The following is a 12,906-nucleotide window of genomic DNA, read 5'->3' as shown; positions in this document are numbered from 1 at the left end:
GTGCGACTGCATCTAGGGTATTACGCAAGGTTGAATTAAATTCCTCAGTTAGGTGGTCATCTGATTGTTGTGCTCTGACGTCCTTGGGTAGGTGGAGGGAGTCTGGAATGGTGAATCTTTGGGTTGTCTGAGAATTTATGGCACGGCTTTTGATGATCCTTGGTTGGGGTATGAGCAGATTATTTGTTGCGATTGAAAACGTAATAAAATGGTGGTCCGATAGTCCAGGATTATGAGTAAAAAAAATAATATCTACAACATTTATTCCACGGGATAATGATTGTGGCAGTGAGTAGGTCCGGAGACATGTTGGACAAAACCCAATGATGGCTCCGAAAGCCTTTTGGAGTGGGTCTGTGGACTTTTCCATGTGAATATTAAAATGTTTCATATTTTCTGCCATGACTACAAGGTAGGAATTCAGGGAACTCAGTGAGGCACACTGTATATGGCCCAGGAGGCCTGCAAACAGTAGCTATAAAAAGTGATTGAGTAGGCTGCCTAGATTTCATGACTAGAAGCTCAAAAGACGAAAACGCAGTCTTTTTTTGTTGTTGTAAATTTACATTTGCTATCGTGAATGTTAGCAACACCTCCGCCTTTGCGGGATGTGCTGGGGATATGGTCACTAGTGTAACCAGGAGGTGAGGCCTCATTTAACACAATAAATTCATCAGGCTTAAGCCATGTTTTAGTCAGGCCAATCACATCAAGAGAATGACCAGTGATTATTTCATTGATTATAACTGCCCTGGAAGTGAGGGATCTAATATTAAGTAGCCCTATTTTGAGATGTGAGATATCACAATCTCTTTCAATAATGACAGGAATGGAGGTCTTTAGTCCAGTGATATTGCTAAGGCGAACACTGACATGTTTAGTTTTGCCCAACCTAGATCGAGGTACAGACACGGTCTCAATGGGGATAGCTGAGCTGACTACACTGACTGTGCTATTGGCAGAATCCACTAAACTGGCAGGCTGGCTAACAGCCTGCTGCCTGGCCTGCACCCTATCTCATTGTGGAGCTAGGGGAGTTAGAGCCCTGTCTATGTTCATAGATAAGATGAGAGCACCCCTCCAGCTAGGATGGAGTCCATCATTCCTCAGCAGGCCAGGCTTGGTACTGTTTGTGGTTGAGTCCCAGAAAGAGGGCCAATTATCTACAAATCTTTTGGGAGGGGCAGAAAACAGTTTTCAACCAGTGATTGAGTTGTGAGACGCTGTAGAGCTCATCACTCCCCTTAACTGGGAGGGGGCCAGAGATAATTACTCGATGCCGACACATCTTTCTAGCTGATTTACACGCTGAAGCTATGTTGCGCTTGGTGACCTCTTGGTGCTGAAGTGGATAACAATATCCATATACTCTCTACACTCGGCAGTTTTAGCCTTAGCCAACATCATCTTCAGATTAGCCTTCACGTCGGTAGCCCTGCCCCCTGGTAAACAGTGTATGATCGCTGGATGATTCGTTTTAAGTCTAATACTGCGGGTAATGGAGTCGCCAATGACTAGGGTTTTCAAATTGTCAGAGCTAATGGTGGAAGGCTTCGGCGTCTCAGACCCCGTAACGGGAGGAGGAGAGACCAGAGAAGGCTCGGCCTCTGACCCGTTGCTTAATGGGGAGAACCGGTTGAAAGTTTCTGCCGGCTGAATGAGCGACACCGGTTGAGCATTCCTACAGCATTTCCCTCCAGAAGCCATGAGAAAATTGTCCGGCTGCGGGGACCGTGCGAGGGGATTTATACTAACGTTACTATCTGTACTTATTGGTGGCACAGACGCTGTTTCATCCTTTCCTACACTGAAATGACCCTTGCCTAAAGATTGCATCTGAAGCTGGGCTTGCAGCACAGCTATCCTCGCCGTAAGGTGATCATTCTCCTGTATATTATGAGTACAGCGACTGCAATTAGAAGGCATCATGTTAATGTTAATACCTAGCTTCGGCTGGTGGAGGTCCTGACGAACCAAGTCCGGGATAAAAAAGTAAAAACTGTAAAGTTGGCAGGTAGCAAAGTAAGGTTAGCAACAAACTGCACAGCAGCACGTTAACAAGTCTACAAGTTGTGACCAGAAATGATGTCATAGAGCATTACATAGTGTATTACTGCATGTTGGCCCATTGGGTTTTATATCTTACATTATATCACATAGTCGGTTTGTATATGCACAACATACATATGCACTTGTAGACACACACACACACCTTTTAAAGGTGACTTTTAAGATCTGAACATTATTACATACAGCATAGGCTAAATAGAGATTAGTAAGAGACTTACCTTATAATAACATACAGTATTACTCCATTGTCTAGGGTTTTGGTAACATAGAAGACTTTGTAAACAAATAATGTATAGCTTCAAATCATGTTTAGAGTGATGTTGCTGTCATGGAATGTAATTCCTTCAGCACTAATGATATATTTCATATAGAATTAAATGCTATTTGCATGTAAAAATGTCATTGGATGAATGTTCTCTGTTGTTTTTGTTGGTGGCCCACTCTTTGATGGTTTGCACATCTTACAGAGTGTGGCTTTTAAGGGGTTAGGGTTGTATACTATAAGCTGTGTTATATACTTCCTTTTCTACAGGTTTGTTGAGAGTTTGCTAAATAAATAGATCATTACAATTTGAGGCATTTGAGTGAATAGCTATGTGTGTGTGTGTGTGTGTGTGTGTGTGTGTGTGTGTGTGTTTGCGTGCGCACGTGCGTGCTTGCGTGTGTCTGATGTTTCTGTGGATTAGGCACTTTACTGTATTACAGACCAGATCACATCATGTACTATTGTTTCCCAGATGCCCTTGTCTCTGTGTGACTGTGTCGGTCTGTTTATCTGTCTGTCTGTCTGTCTGTTTATGTCTGTCTGTTTATGTCTGTCTGTCTGTCTTTCTTTCTTTCTTTCTTTCTGTCATCTTCATGCGAACCACAAGGACATGCTCAATGCATCAGAACACTGGGAATAATCCCCATTCCGACTGGCATCATCAGTATTCTGAACATGGACACCAATTTCTCCAATTAAGCTCTCTCAAGAACTTGAGTTCTCTGGGATGGAGCGAGTGGAAAGAGGGAGGATGTTCTGTACAACTCAGGACCTTAGGAGGAAGGAGGGAGGAAGACAGGAAGCAGGAAGAGGTGAGAGAGAGAGGAGGAGGGCGAGGTCCTGGACATTTTATGCCCTGTTCAAAATCACCAAGACCTTACTTTATCCATCATCAACCAGCCATCTCTGTCAACCATCAAACCCACTGGCTCACATGTATCTACAAATCCCTTCTCAGCAAGACCCCCTTTGCAAATCAGAATTTGTTGATAAGACTTACCACTGACTGGAAACGTGTGGTAAAAAAAATAAATCACAATGTAACTCGAAAAAGGCAATACATATTCCTAACCATGTCCTACCATGGTGTATGTGTGCAGTGGCGACCCGTCATGTTTTTCATGTTATTTTCATGTTATTTTGGCATCAATATGTGTCACATATCAGTTTGCAAACAATGTAAAAAAAAAATTAAAAGAAGATATATCATTGAGTTAATAAAGACAAACATGGTCTCTTTTTTGTTTTCTTGAGTAAGGCAGCTCCAAAATGCAGGTGTTTCAGCCTAGCTCAGTGTTTCTGTGGTAGTGGGGCAAGCCAGCAGAAAATACGGAGCTTTGCGTCGTGATTGGCTCAGTGTTCTGTCACTCATAGGGACACTACGTCACCAACAAGTCTAAGGTGGAGCTAGAAAATTCAAGCCCCGTGTGTGCTGTCATAGAGTTACATTAGAAGTTACATCATACTTTCAAAATCTTAGCTAGCAGTCGTCATCATGAATCAAGTCGACATTCTACTGGCCAATCCTTTTTAATCCTTGTCATATGAAGATAAATAATGGAGATAAATTATAGGTAAAACGTATCGGTGCTCATCAGCCATTGGACATAAACATTACACGACAAGTTGGAAATCGCAAATTCAACAATGAGTGGTTGGAAGGAATCAGTGGCTAACTGCAAGCATTGCAAAGCAATCATTAGCCTGCTATTCAGTGGAGTGGCTGTGTGGTCCCAAGTCTATGATTAAGGGTCTCTTTTCCTAGTTTAAAATAAACATAAACATTCATCATTGGCCATGCTGTCAATGAAGCATGATTTGTGCATTGCTCAAAACAACTGTTAACTCGGAAATGCAAAATCTGACTTTAGTGAGTTCAAGACAACTGGGAACTTGGGATAAACAGCTACGACTGGGAAAATACGTTTTGAACTTTCATCCAACTCGGAACGTGGGTCTCTTTTTAGAGCTACGACCTGAAGATCACTGACGTCATCATGATTATATATTGTTTTCCAGAGTTCCCAGTTGTTTAAATTGTTCCCCATAATGTTGATTTGAATGGACTGAATTAGTCCAATCGACGAAGCGGAACTACATTTCCGAGCACCTGCGGAATTATTTCCGAGCCGTACCGGAAACCCTCAGGGTGACATTCCACAGCAGAGCACAGGCATGAAGTCATGGGATTGCTGCTAAATTGAAGCATTTTTCCACATTTGAGTTTTTTTCGGTAACGTTAGCCTCGTGAGTGAAATAATTAAAGAATGGCCGCGTGGACCTGCCGACATCTTCTCTACAGAGGAGCACGTGTGCTAGCGGGACGAACCGGAGCGGTAGCAGCAGCGGACAGGTAACGTTGACGCACTACAGTAGCTAGCTAACGTTACCTGCAGGCTCTACTTTAGCTAACGATACGGTAGTTGTTGTGAAAGGTAGTTAGTTAGCATTGCTGTTTTTGTGAAAGACGGCTAGCTGGCAACTAGAAACTGTAGTTTTAGTCAGTTAACGTTAGTTAGCTTTGTAGTTCTAGAGAACGTTAGTAAGTTACTTTAACTTAGGTTTAGGACTCAGCATCGGGACTCCCAATGTTGTGTCCCAAAGTTAAATACTCAGCTGATGTGACAGCCAACAGAGCCGCTGCCTACGAAATCCCAAGTGAAAGGGTTAGCTAACTAGTTCACTCAAATGACTTAAATTAACGTTAGCTACCTCGGAAGTAGTTTATAGACAAATCGGCTTTGGGGTTATCAAGTTAACGTTACCTAGCTATCCAACTGCTATATCTTACCCCTTTCTAACCAAAACCAATAAAAGTAAATGTATCATACCTATTCATCTCTTTCTCTGTCTACAGCTGTCTCTTTCAGAGTGTTCGGACAGTGAAGACCACAACATGGTGGGAGGAGCATCTGACGGAGGATAATAAATCATATATGAGGTTGGTCATGTGGGTGTATTCCACCAATGCATCGGAAGTACTGTAAAATATATGTAATAAGTATTGAATGAATTGCGTTCTTGCTTATTTTCCAGGAAGAGTCTGGGAGAGGAGTATAATCGACAGATAGCTGCTAAGCTCCACCCACTGAAGGATGAGCCCTGGCCCAGACAAGAATGGACAAAGGGTGTGTGTGTTTACTGTGTGGTGTGTGATGGTTATTGGTTTTCATTTGTGCTTGGGTGGGTGGGAGCATTAATGTGTGTATTAATCCAGAGAGTCGTCGAGTAGGGCTGGTTGCAGTGAAGTTGGGCATGGCCCCAGTCTGGACCAAAACAGGAGAGAGACACGTGGTGACCATGCTGCAGGTAACACACATGACACCACACGGTCACAATCTCACACACACAATCAAATCAAAGTCACAGGTGGTGGTGTGTGTGTTGTAGGTGCAGGATTGCCATGTGTTGAATTACCTGTCTAAAGAGGAGTACGATGGACACACTGCTGCCCTAATGGTGGGAGGGAAGAACGCATCGCCCTTCTACGTAAGTTCGAAGGCACACTGTTTAAAGCCATAGTGTATAAAGTAGTTCATTTACCCTTTCCCCTCTTACTCTCGCTCGCTCGCCCTGTAGAAGACAGATGAAGAGATGGAGATGTTTAGGTTGGCTGGAGTTCCTCCTAAACAGAAAGTCACCACCTTTAAAGTCTCTGACAATGCCATCATCAAACCAGGTACATACACACACCATCATCAAACCAGGTACATACACACACCATCATCAAACCAGGTACATACACACACCATCGTCAAACCAGGCACGTACACACACCATCGTCAAACCAGGCACGTACACACACCATCGTCAAACCAGGCACGTACACATCATCAAACCAGTATATACACATCATCATAATCATCATCAAACCAGGTATATACACACACCATCATCAAACCAGGTACATACACACCACCATCATCAAACCAGGTACATACACACCACCATCGTCAAACCAGGTACATACACACCACCATCGTCAAACCAGGTACATACACACCACCATCGTCAAACCAGGTACATACACACCACCATCGTCAAACCAGGTACATACACACACACCACCATCGTCAAACCAGGTACATACACACACACCACCATCGTCAAACCAGGTACATACACACCACCATCGTCAAACCAGGTACATACACACACCATCGTCAAACCAGGCACGTACACACACCATCGTCAAACCAGGCACGTACACACACCATCGTCAAACCAGGTACATACACACCACCATCGTCAAACCAGGTACATACACACACCATCGTCAAACCAGGCACGTACACACACCATCGTCAAACCAGGTACATACACACCACCATCGTCAAACCAGGTACATACACACCACCATCGTCAAACCAGGTACATACACACCACCATCGTCAAACCAGGTACATACACACACCATCGTCAAACCAGGCACGTACACACACCATCGTCAAACCAGGTACATACACACCACCATCGTCAAACCAGGTACATACACACACACCACCATCGTCAAACCAGGTACATACACACACACCACCATCGTCAAACCAGGTACATACACACCACCATCGTCAAACCAGGTACATACACACACCATCGTCAAACCAGGCACGTACACACACCATCGTCAAACCAGGCACGTACACACACCATCGTCAAACCAGGCACGTACACATCATCAAACCAGTATATACACATCATCATCATCATCAAACCAGGTATATACACACACCATCATCAAACCAGGTACATACACACCACCATCATCAAATCAGGTACACACACACCACCACCATCAAACCAGGTACATACACACACACACACACACACACACACACACACCACCACCATCAAACCAGGTACATACACACACACACACACACACCACCACCATCAAACCAGGTACATACACACACACACACACACACACCACCACCATCAAACCAGGTACATACACACACACACACACCACCATCATCAAACCAGGTACACACACACACACACCACCACCATCAAACCAGGTACATACACACACACACACACCACCACCATCAAACCAGGTACATACACACACACACACACCACCATCATCAAACCAGGTACATAAACACACACACACACCACCACCATCAAACCAGGTACATACACACACACACACACACCACCACCATCAAACCAGGTACATACACACACACACACACCACCACCATCAAACCAGGTACATACACACACCACCACCATCAAACCAGGTACATACACACACACACACACCATCATCATCAAAACCAGGTACATACACACACACACACACCATCATCATCAAACCAGGTACATACACACACACACACACCACCACCATCAAACCAGGTACATACACACACCACCACCATCAAACCAGGTACATACACACACACACACACCATCATCATCAAAACCAGGTACATACACACACACACACACCACCACCATCAAACCAGGTACATACACACATCACCACCATCAAACCAGGTACATACACACACACACCATCATCATCAAAACCAGGTACATACACACACACACACACCATCATCATCAAACCAGGTACATACACACCCACACCACCACCATCATCAAACCAGGTACATACACACACCACCACCATCATCAAACCAGGTACACACCATAGGAAACTAGTGAGTGGAGGATGGCTCATAATGATGCCAGGAATATATGGAAAACGTGTTTGATACCATTCTATTCATGCCGCTTGTGATCCACTCACACCATATACACACAGAGACTATACGAAAACACGCACACACATAAACACACTGCCATCATCAAACTAGGTACTGAATCCAACTACACTGTTAAACCCTATCTCTCTCTGTGTGTCTCCACTCAAGGGACTCCTCTCTATGCAGCACACTTCCGTCCAGGACAATATGTAGATGTCACAGCCAAAACGTGAGTTATGTCTCCACACCCTCCTCTCTGTCTAGCTCCCTGCCCTCATCTCTCTCTCTGTCTGGCTCCCTGCCCTCATCTCTCTATCTGTCTGGCTCCTTGCCCTCATCTCTCTCTCTGTCTGGCTCCCTGCCCTCATCTCTCTGTCTGTCTGGCTCCACGCCCTCATCTCTCTGTCTGTCTGTCTGGCTCCACGCCCTCGTCTCTCTGTCTGTCTGTCTGGCTCCACGCCCTCGTCTCTCTGTCTGTCTGTCTGGCTCCACGCCCTCGTCTCTCTGTCTGTCTGTCTGGCTCCACGCCCTCGTCTCTCTGTCTGTCTGTCTGGCTCCACGCCCTCGTCTCTCTGTCTGTCTGTCTGGCTCCACGCCCTCGTCTCTCTGTCTGTCTGTCTGGCTCCACGCCCTCGTCTCTCTGTCTGTCTGTCTGGCTCCACGCCCTCGTCTCTCTGTCTGGCTCCACGCCCTCGTCTGTCTGTCTGTCTGGCTCCACGCCCTCGTCTCTCTGTCTGTCTGTCTGGCTCCACGCCCTCGTCTCTCTGTCTGTCTGTCTGGCTCCACGCCCTCGTCTCTCTCTGTCTGTCTGGCTCCACGCCCTCGTCTCTCTGTCTGTCTGTCTGGCTCCACGCCCTCGTCTCTCTGTCTGTCTGTCTGTCTGGCTCCACGCCCTCGTCTCTCTGTCTGTCTGTCTGGCTGCACGCCCTCGTCTGTCTGTCTGGCTCCACGCCCTCGTCTGTCTGTCTGGCTCCACGCCCTCGTCTGTCTGTCTGGCTCCACGCCCTCGTCTCTCTGTCTGTCTGTCTGGCTCCACGCCCTCGTCTCTCTGTCTGTCTCTCTGTCTGGCTCCACGCCCTCGTCTCTCTGTCTGGCTCCACGCCCTCGTCTCTCTGTCTGGCTCCACGCCCTCGTCTCTCTGTCTGGCTCCACGCCCTCGTCTCTCTCTCTGTCTGTCTATTTCTGGAGAATTGTTCCATTTCTGTGTTCTAGAATTCTTCTTTGTTCTCAAGTGTGTGTGTGTGTGTAGTATTGGTAAGGGTTTTCAGGGGGTGATGAAGCGGTATGGGTTTAAAGGCTGTCTGTCTGGCTCCACGCCCTCGTCTCTCTGTCTCTCTGGCTCCACGCCCTCGTCTCTCTGTCTGTCTGTCTGGCTCCACGCCCTCGTCTCTCTGTCTGTCTGTCTGGCTCCACGCCCTCGTCTCTCTGTCTGTCTGTCTGGCTCCACGCCCTCGTCTCTCTGTCTGTCTGTCTGGCTCCACGCCCTCGTCTCTCTGTCTGTCTGTCTGGCTCCACGCCCTCGTCTCTCTGTCTGGCTCCACGCCCTCGTCTGTCTGTCTGTCTGGCTCCACGCCCTCGTCTCTCTGTCTGTCTGTCTGGCTCCACGCCCTCGTCTCTCTGTCTGTCTGTCTGGCTCCACGCCCTCGTCTCTCTCTGTCTGTCTGTCTGGCTCCACGCCCTCGTCTCTCTGTCTGTCTGTCTGTCTGGCTCCACGCCCTCGTCTCTCTGTCTGTCTGTCTGGCTGCACGCCCTCGTCTGTCTGTCTGGCTCCACGCCCTCGTCTGTCTGTCTGGCTCCACGCCCTCGTCTGTCTGTCTGGCTCCACGCCCTCGTCTCTCTGTCTGTCTGTCTGGCTCCACGCCCTCGTCTCTCTGTCTGTCTCTCTGTCTGGCTCCACGCCCTCGTCTCTCTGTCTGGCTCCACGCCCTCGTCTCTCTGTCTGGCTCCACGCCCTCGTCTCTCTGTCTGGCTCCACGCCCTCGTCTCTCTCTCTGTCTGTCTATTTCTGGAGAATTGTTCCATTTCTGTGTTCTAGAATTCTTCTTTGTTCTCAAGTGTGTGTGTGTGTGTAGTATTGGTAAGGGTTTTCAGGGGGTGATGAAGCGGTATGGGTTTAAAGGCCAGCCAGCGTCTCATGGCCAGACCAAAACACACCGCAGACCTGGAGCCTCGGGACCTGGAGGGGTAAGACACACACCATTGTTGACTGTTTAAAGATTTGGGGAAAAAATCAATACATCTAAATAAATATGTAACATCTCATTCACACACACACACACTAAAAACACTACCTACACACACACACACACACACACACACACACACACACACACACACTAAAAACACTACCTACACACACACTAAAAACACTACCTACACACACACACACACACACACACACACACACACACACACACACACACACACACACTAAAAACACTACACACACACACACACACTAAAAACACTACACACACACACACACTAAAAACACTACCTACACACACACACTAAAAACACTACCTACACACACACTAAAAACACTACCTACACACACACACACACACACACACTAAAAACACTACCTACACACACACACACACACTAAAAACACTACCTACACACACACTAAAAACACACTAAAAACACTACCTACACACACACTAAAAACACTACCTACACACACACACTAAAAACACTACTTACACACACTTGGACTAAACTGTGTCTCTTCAGGATCCAGCCAAAGTCTTCAAAGGGAAAAAGATGCCAGGCATGATGGGAAATGTGTTTGACACTGCCCACGGCCTAAAGGTACGCACCCCCACCCCACACACACAGTCCATGTAAGCACCTTCATGGATAATCAGAGGAGTGTGAAAAACAGAGTGCTTGCCTGAACTCTTTATGTTGCTATCTAACTGGTCCACAACACCCAAAGCAACATCTTCTACCAATGTCTGACTCTCTCTCTCTAGGTATGGAGAGTTAACACCAGGTATAATGTTATCTATGTTCATGGCTCCGTTCCTGGCCACAAGAACTGCTTACTAAAGGTACAACATACACCAGCCAGACTTACCATGCTGCTCGATGCATTTCTATTGGTCTGGCAGATAGTTACTGACCTTTTGTTTATCCAATCACGTGGTTTCATAAAGTTACTGACCTTTTGTTTATCCAATCACGTGGTTTCATAAAGTTACTGACCTTTTGTTTATCCAATCACGTGGTTTTATAAAGTTACTGACCTTTTGTTTATCCAATCACGTGGTTTCATAAAGTTACTGACCTTTTGTTTATCCAATCACGTGGTTTTATAAAGTTACTGACCTTTTGTTTATCCAATCACGTGGTTTTATAAAGTTACTGGCCTTTTGTTTATCCAATCATGTGGTTTCATAAAGTTACTGGCCTTTTGTTTATCCAATCATGTGGTTTCATAAAGTTACTGGCCTTTTGTTTATCCAATCACGTGGTTTTATAAAGTTACTGACCTTTTGTTTATCCAATCATGTAGTTTCATAAAGTTACTGACCTTTTGTTTATCCAATCACGTGGTTTCATAAAGTTACTGACCTTTTGTTTATCCAATCACGTGGTTTCATAAAGTTACTGACCTTTTGTTTATCCAATCATGTGGTTTCATAAAGTTACTGACCTTTTGTTTATCCAATCACATGGTTTCATAAAGTTACTGACCTTTTGTTTATCCAATCATGTGGTTTCATAAAGTTACTGACCTTTTGTTTATCCAATCATGTGGTTTCATAAAGTTACTGGCCTTTTGTTTATCCAATCACGTGGTTTTATAAAGTTACTGGCCTTTTGTTTATCCAATCACGTAGTTTCATAAAGTTACTGACCTTTTGTTTATCCAATCACGTGGTTTTATAAAGTTACTGAAATGGTTGTCCAATCATATGGTTTAGGTGAGGGACACTAACCTACCGACTTATGTGGAGAAGAACATCAACCCTCCGTTTCCAACGTTTTTCTGTGAGGAGGACGAACAGCTGCCTGAAGACCTGTACGACGAAGACCTGTTCATACACACACAGCCCTCACTCACACTCTAACAAACACACAGACATACACACAATCTCATGTCACAGTTGGTCACCATACAATTGATATGTAGGGTTAGCGGTGAAATATTTAAATGTTTTCTAGCCACACCCCTCTGTAGTCATTGTGTCTGGGACATTAAACATCCTTTCCTGGAAATACGTTTGCTTTTCGTTAATTATCTTCTCTCTTTTTCCTCTCGGTCTCTCCCTTGCTCTTTCACTCTAATGACCAGAGTTCAGTCACTTCTGTTTCCAAAACTGTGGTAAACAGAGGAGTGATGTAAGGGTCCCCCAGAGGGACAAACTGAACCGAAGAGCTAGGAGAGAGAGAGAGAGAGATGGAGAGAGGGAGGGTCAGGAAGCTGAGGGAGGGCTGCAGAATCATAAAGGCTGACATTTGTGTGAGGGAATGGGGGATAAATGGGAGGAGGGTGTTAGGCAGGGAGCAAGAGATGAAGAGAGGGCTATAAATTAGGACATTGTTACAGCAGAACCGCTGAGAGATACGCATAGATAATATGGGGGGTTAGTGGCTGGTGTGTGTTGACAGTAGAATAGGGTTTGTGTAAACCGTTAATGTTGTTATTCTGACTGACTCCTATGAAAGCTCTCCTTTTCTACCTTCCACCATCTCTGTCAAGATGATTATGTTCTGGAGTTCTATTAACTGCAATGATTTCCCCATGATGTCCTGGAACACACACACACACACAGCCTCAAACAGGAATGTTACCATTAGAAATGTCTGTTCTAATTATTCTGCACAACAGGCCTCCCCATA

The 12,906-nt window shown here is 45.6% G+C and overlaps 1 protein-coding gene across 2 annotated transcripts; it reads left to right on the top strand.

The window, feature by feature from the left end:
* The first annotated feature begins 4,416 nt into the window (after nucleotides 1-4,416).
* On the top strand, nucleotides 4,417-12,282 carry mrpl3 (mitochondrial ribosomal protein L3). 2 transcript variants are annotated; one of them, XM_036953263.1, is made up of 11 exons: nucleotides 4,417-4,688; nucleotides 5,193-5,276; nucleotides 5,372-5,463; nucleotides 5,553-5,644; nucleotides 5,726-5,824; nucleotides 5,915-6,014; nucleotides 8,224-8,284; nucleotides 10,128-10,239; nucleotides 10,792-10,869; nucleotides 11,034-11,111; nucleotides 11,988-12,282. In XM_036953263.1, exons 1-11 carry the CDS (start codon nucleotides 4,603-4,605, stop codon nucleotides 12,132-12,134), a joined length of 1,029 nt encoding a protein of 342 aa, XP_036809158.1. In that variant the 5' UTR covers nucleotides 4,417-4,602; the 3' UTR covers nucleotides 12,135-12,282. The 2 variants fall into 2 exon arrangements, with proteins under 2 accessions (XP_036809158.1, XP_036809159.1); XM_036953264.1 differs by having other exon boundaries at nucleotides 4,438-4,688; nucleotides 5,568-5,644.
* The last annotated feature ends 624 nt before the right edge of the window (nucleotides 12,283-12,906 follow it).

This window comes from Oncorhynchus mykiss, chromosome 18, assembly GCF_013265735.2.
Source record: "Oncorhynchus mykiss isolate Arlee chromosome 18, USDA_OmykA_1.1, whole genome shotgun sequence".
Lineage (NCBI taxonomy): Eukaryota > Metazoa > Chordata > Actinopteri > Salmoniformes > Salmonidae > Oncorhynchus > Oncorhynchus mykiss.
Note: the sequence above shows the minus strand (reverse complement) of the source record. Positions and strands in the feature narration are given on the sequence as shown.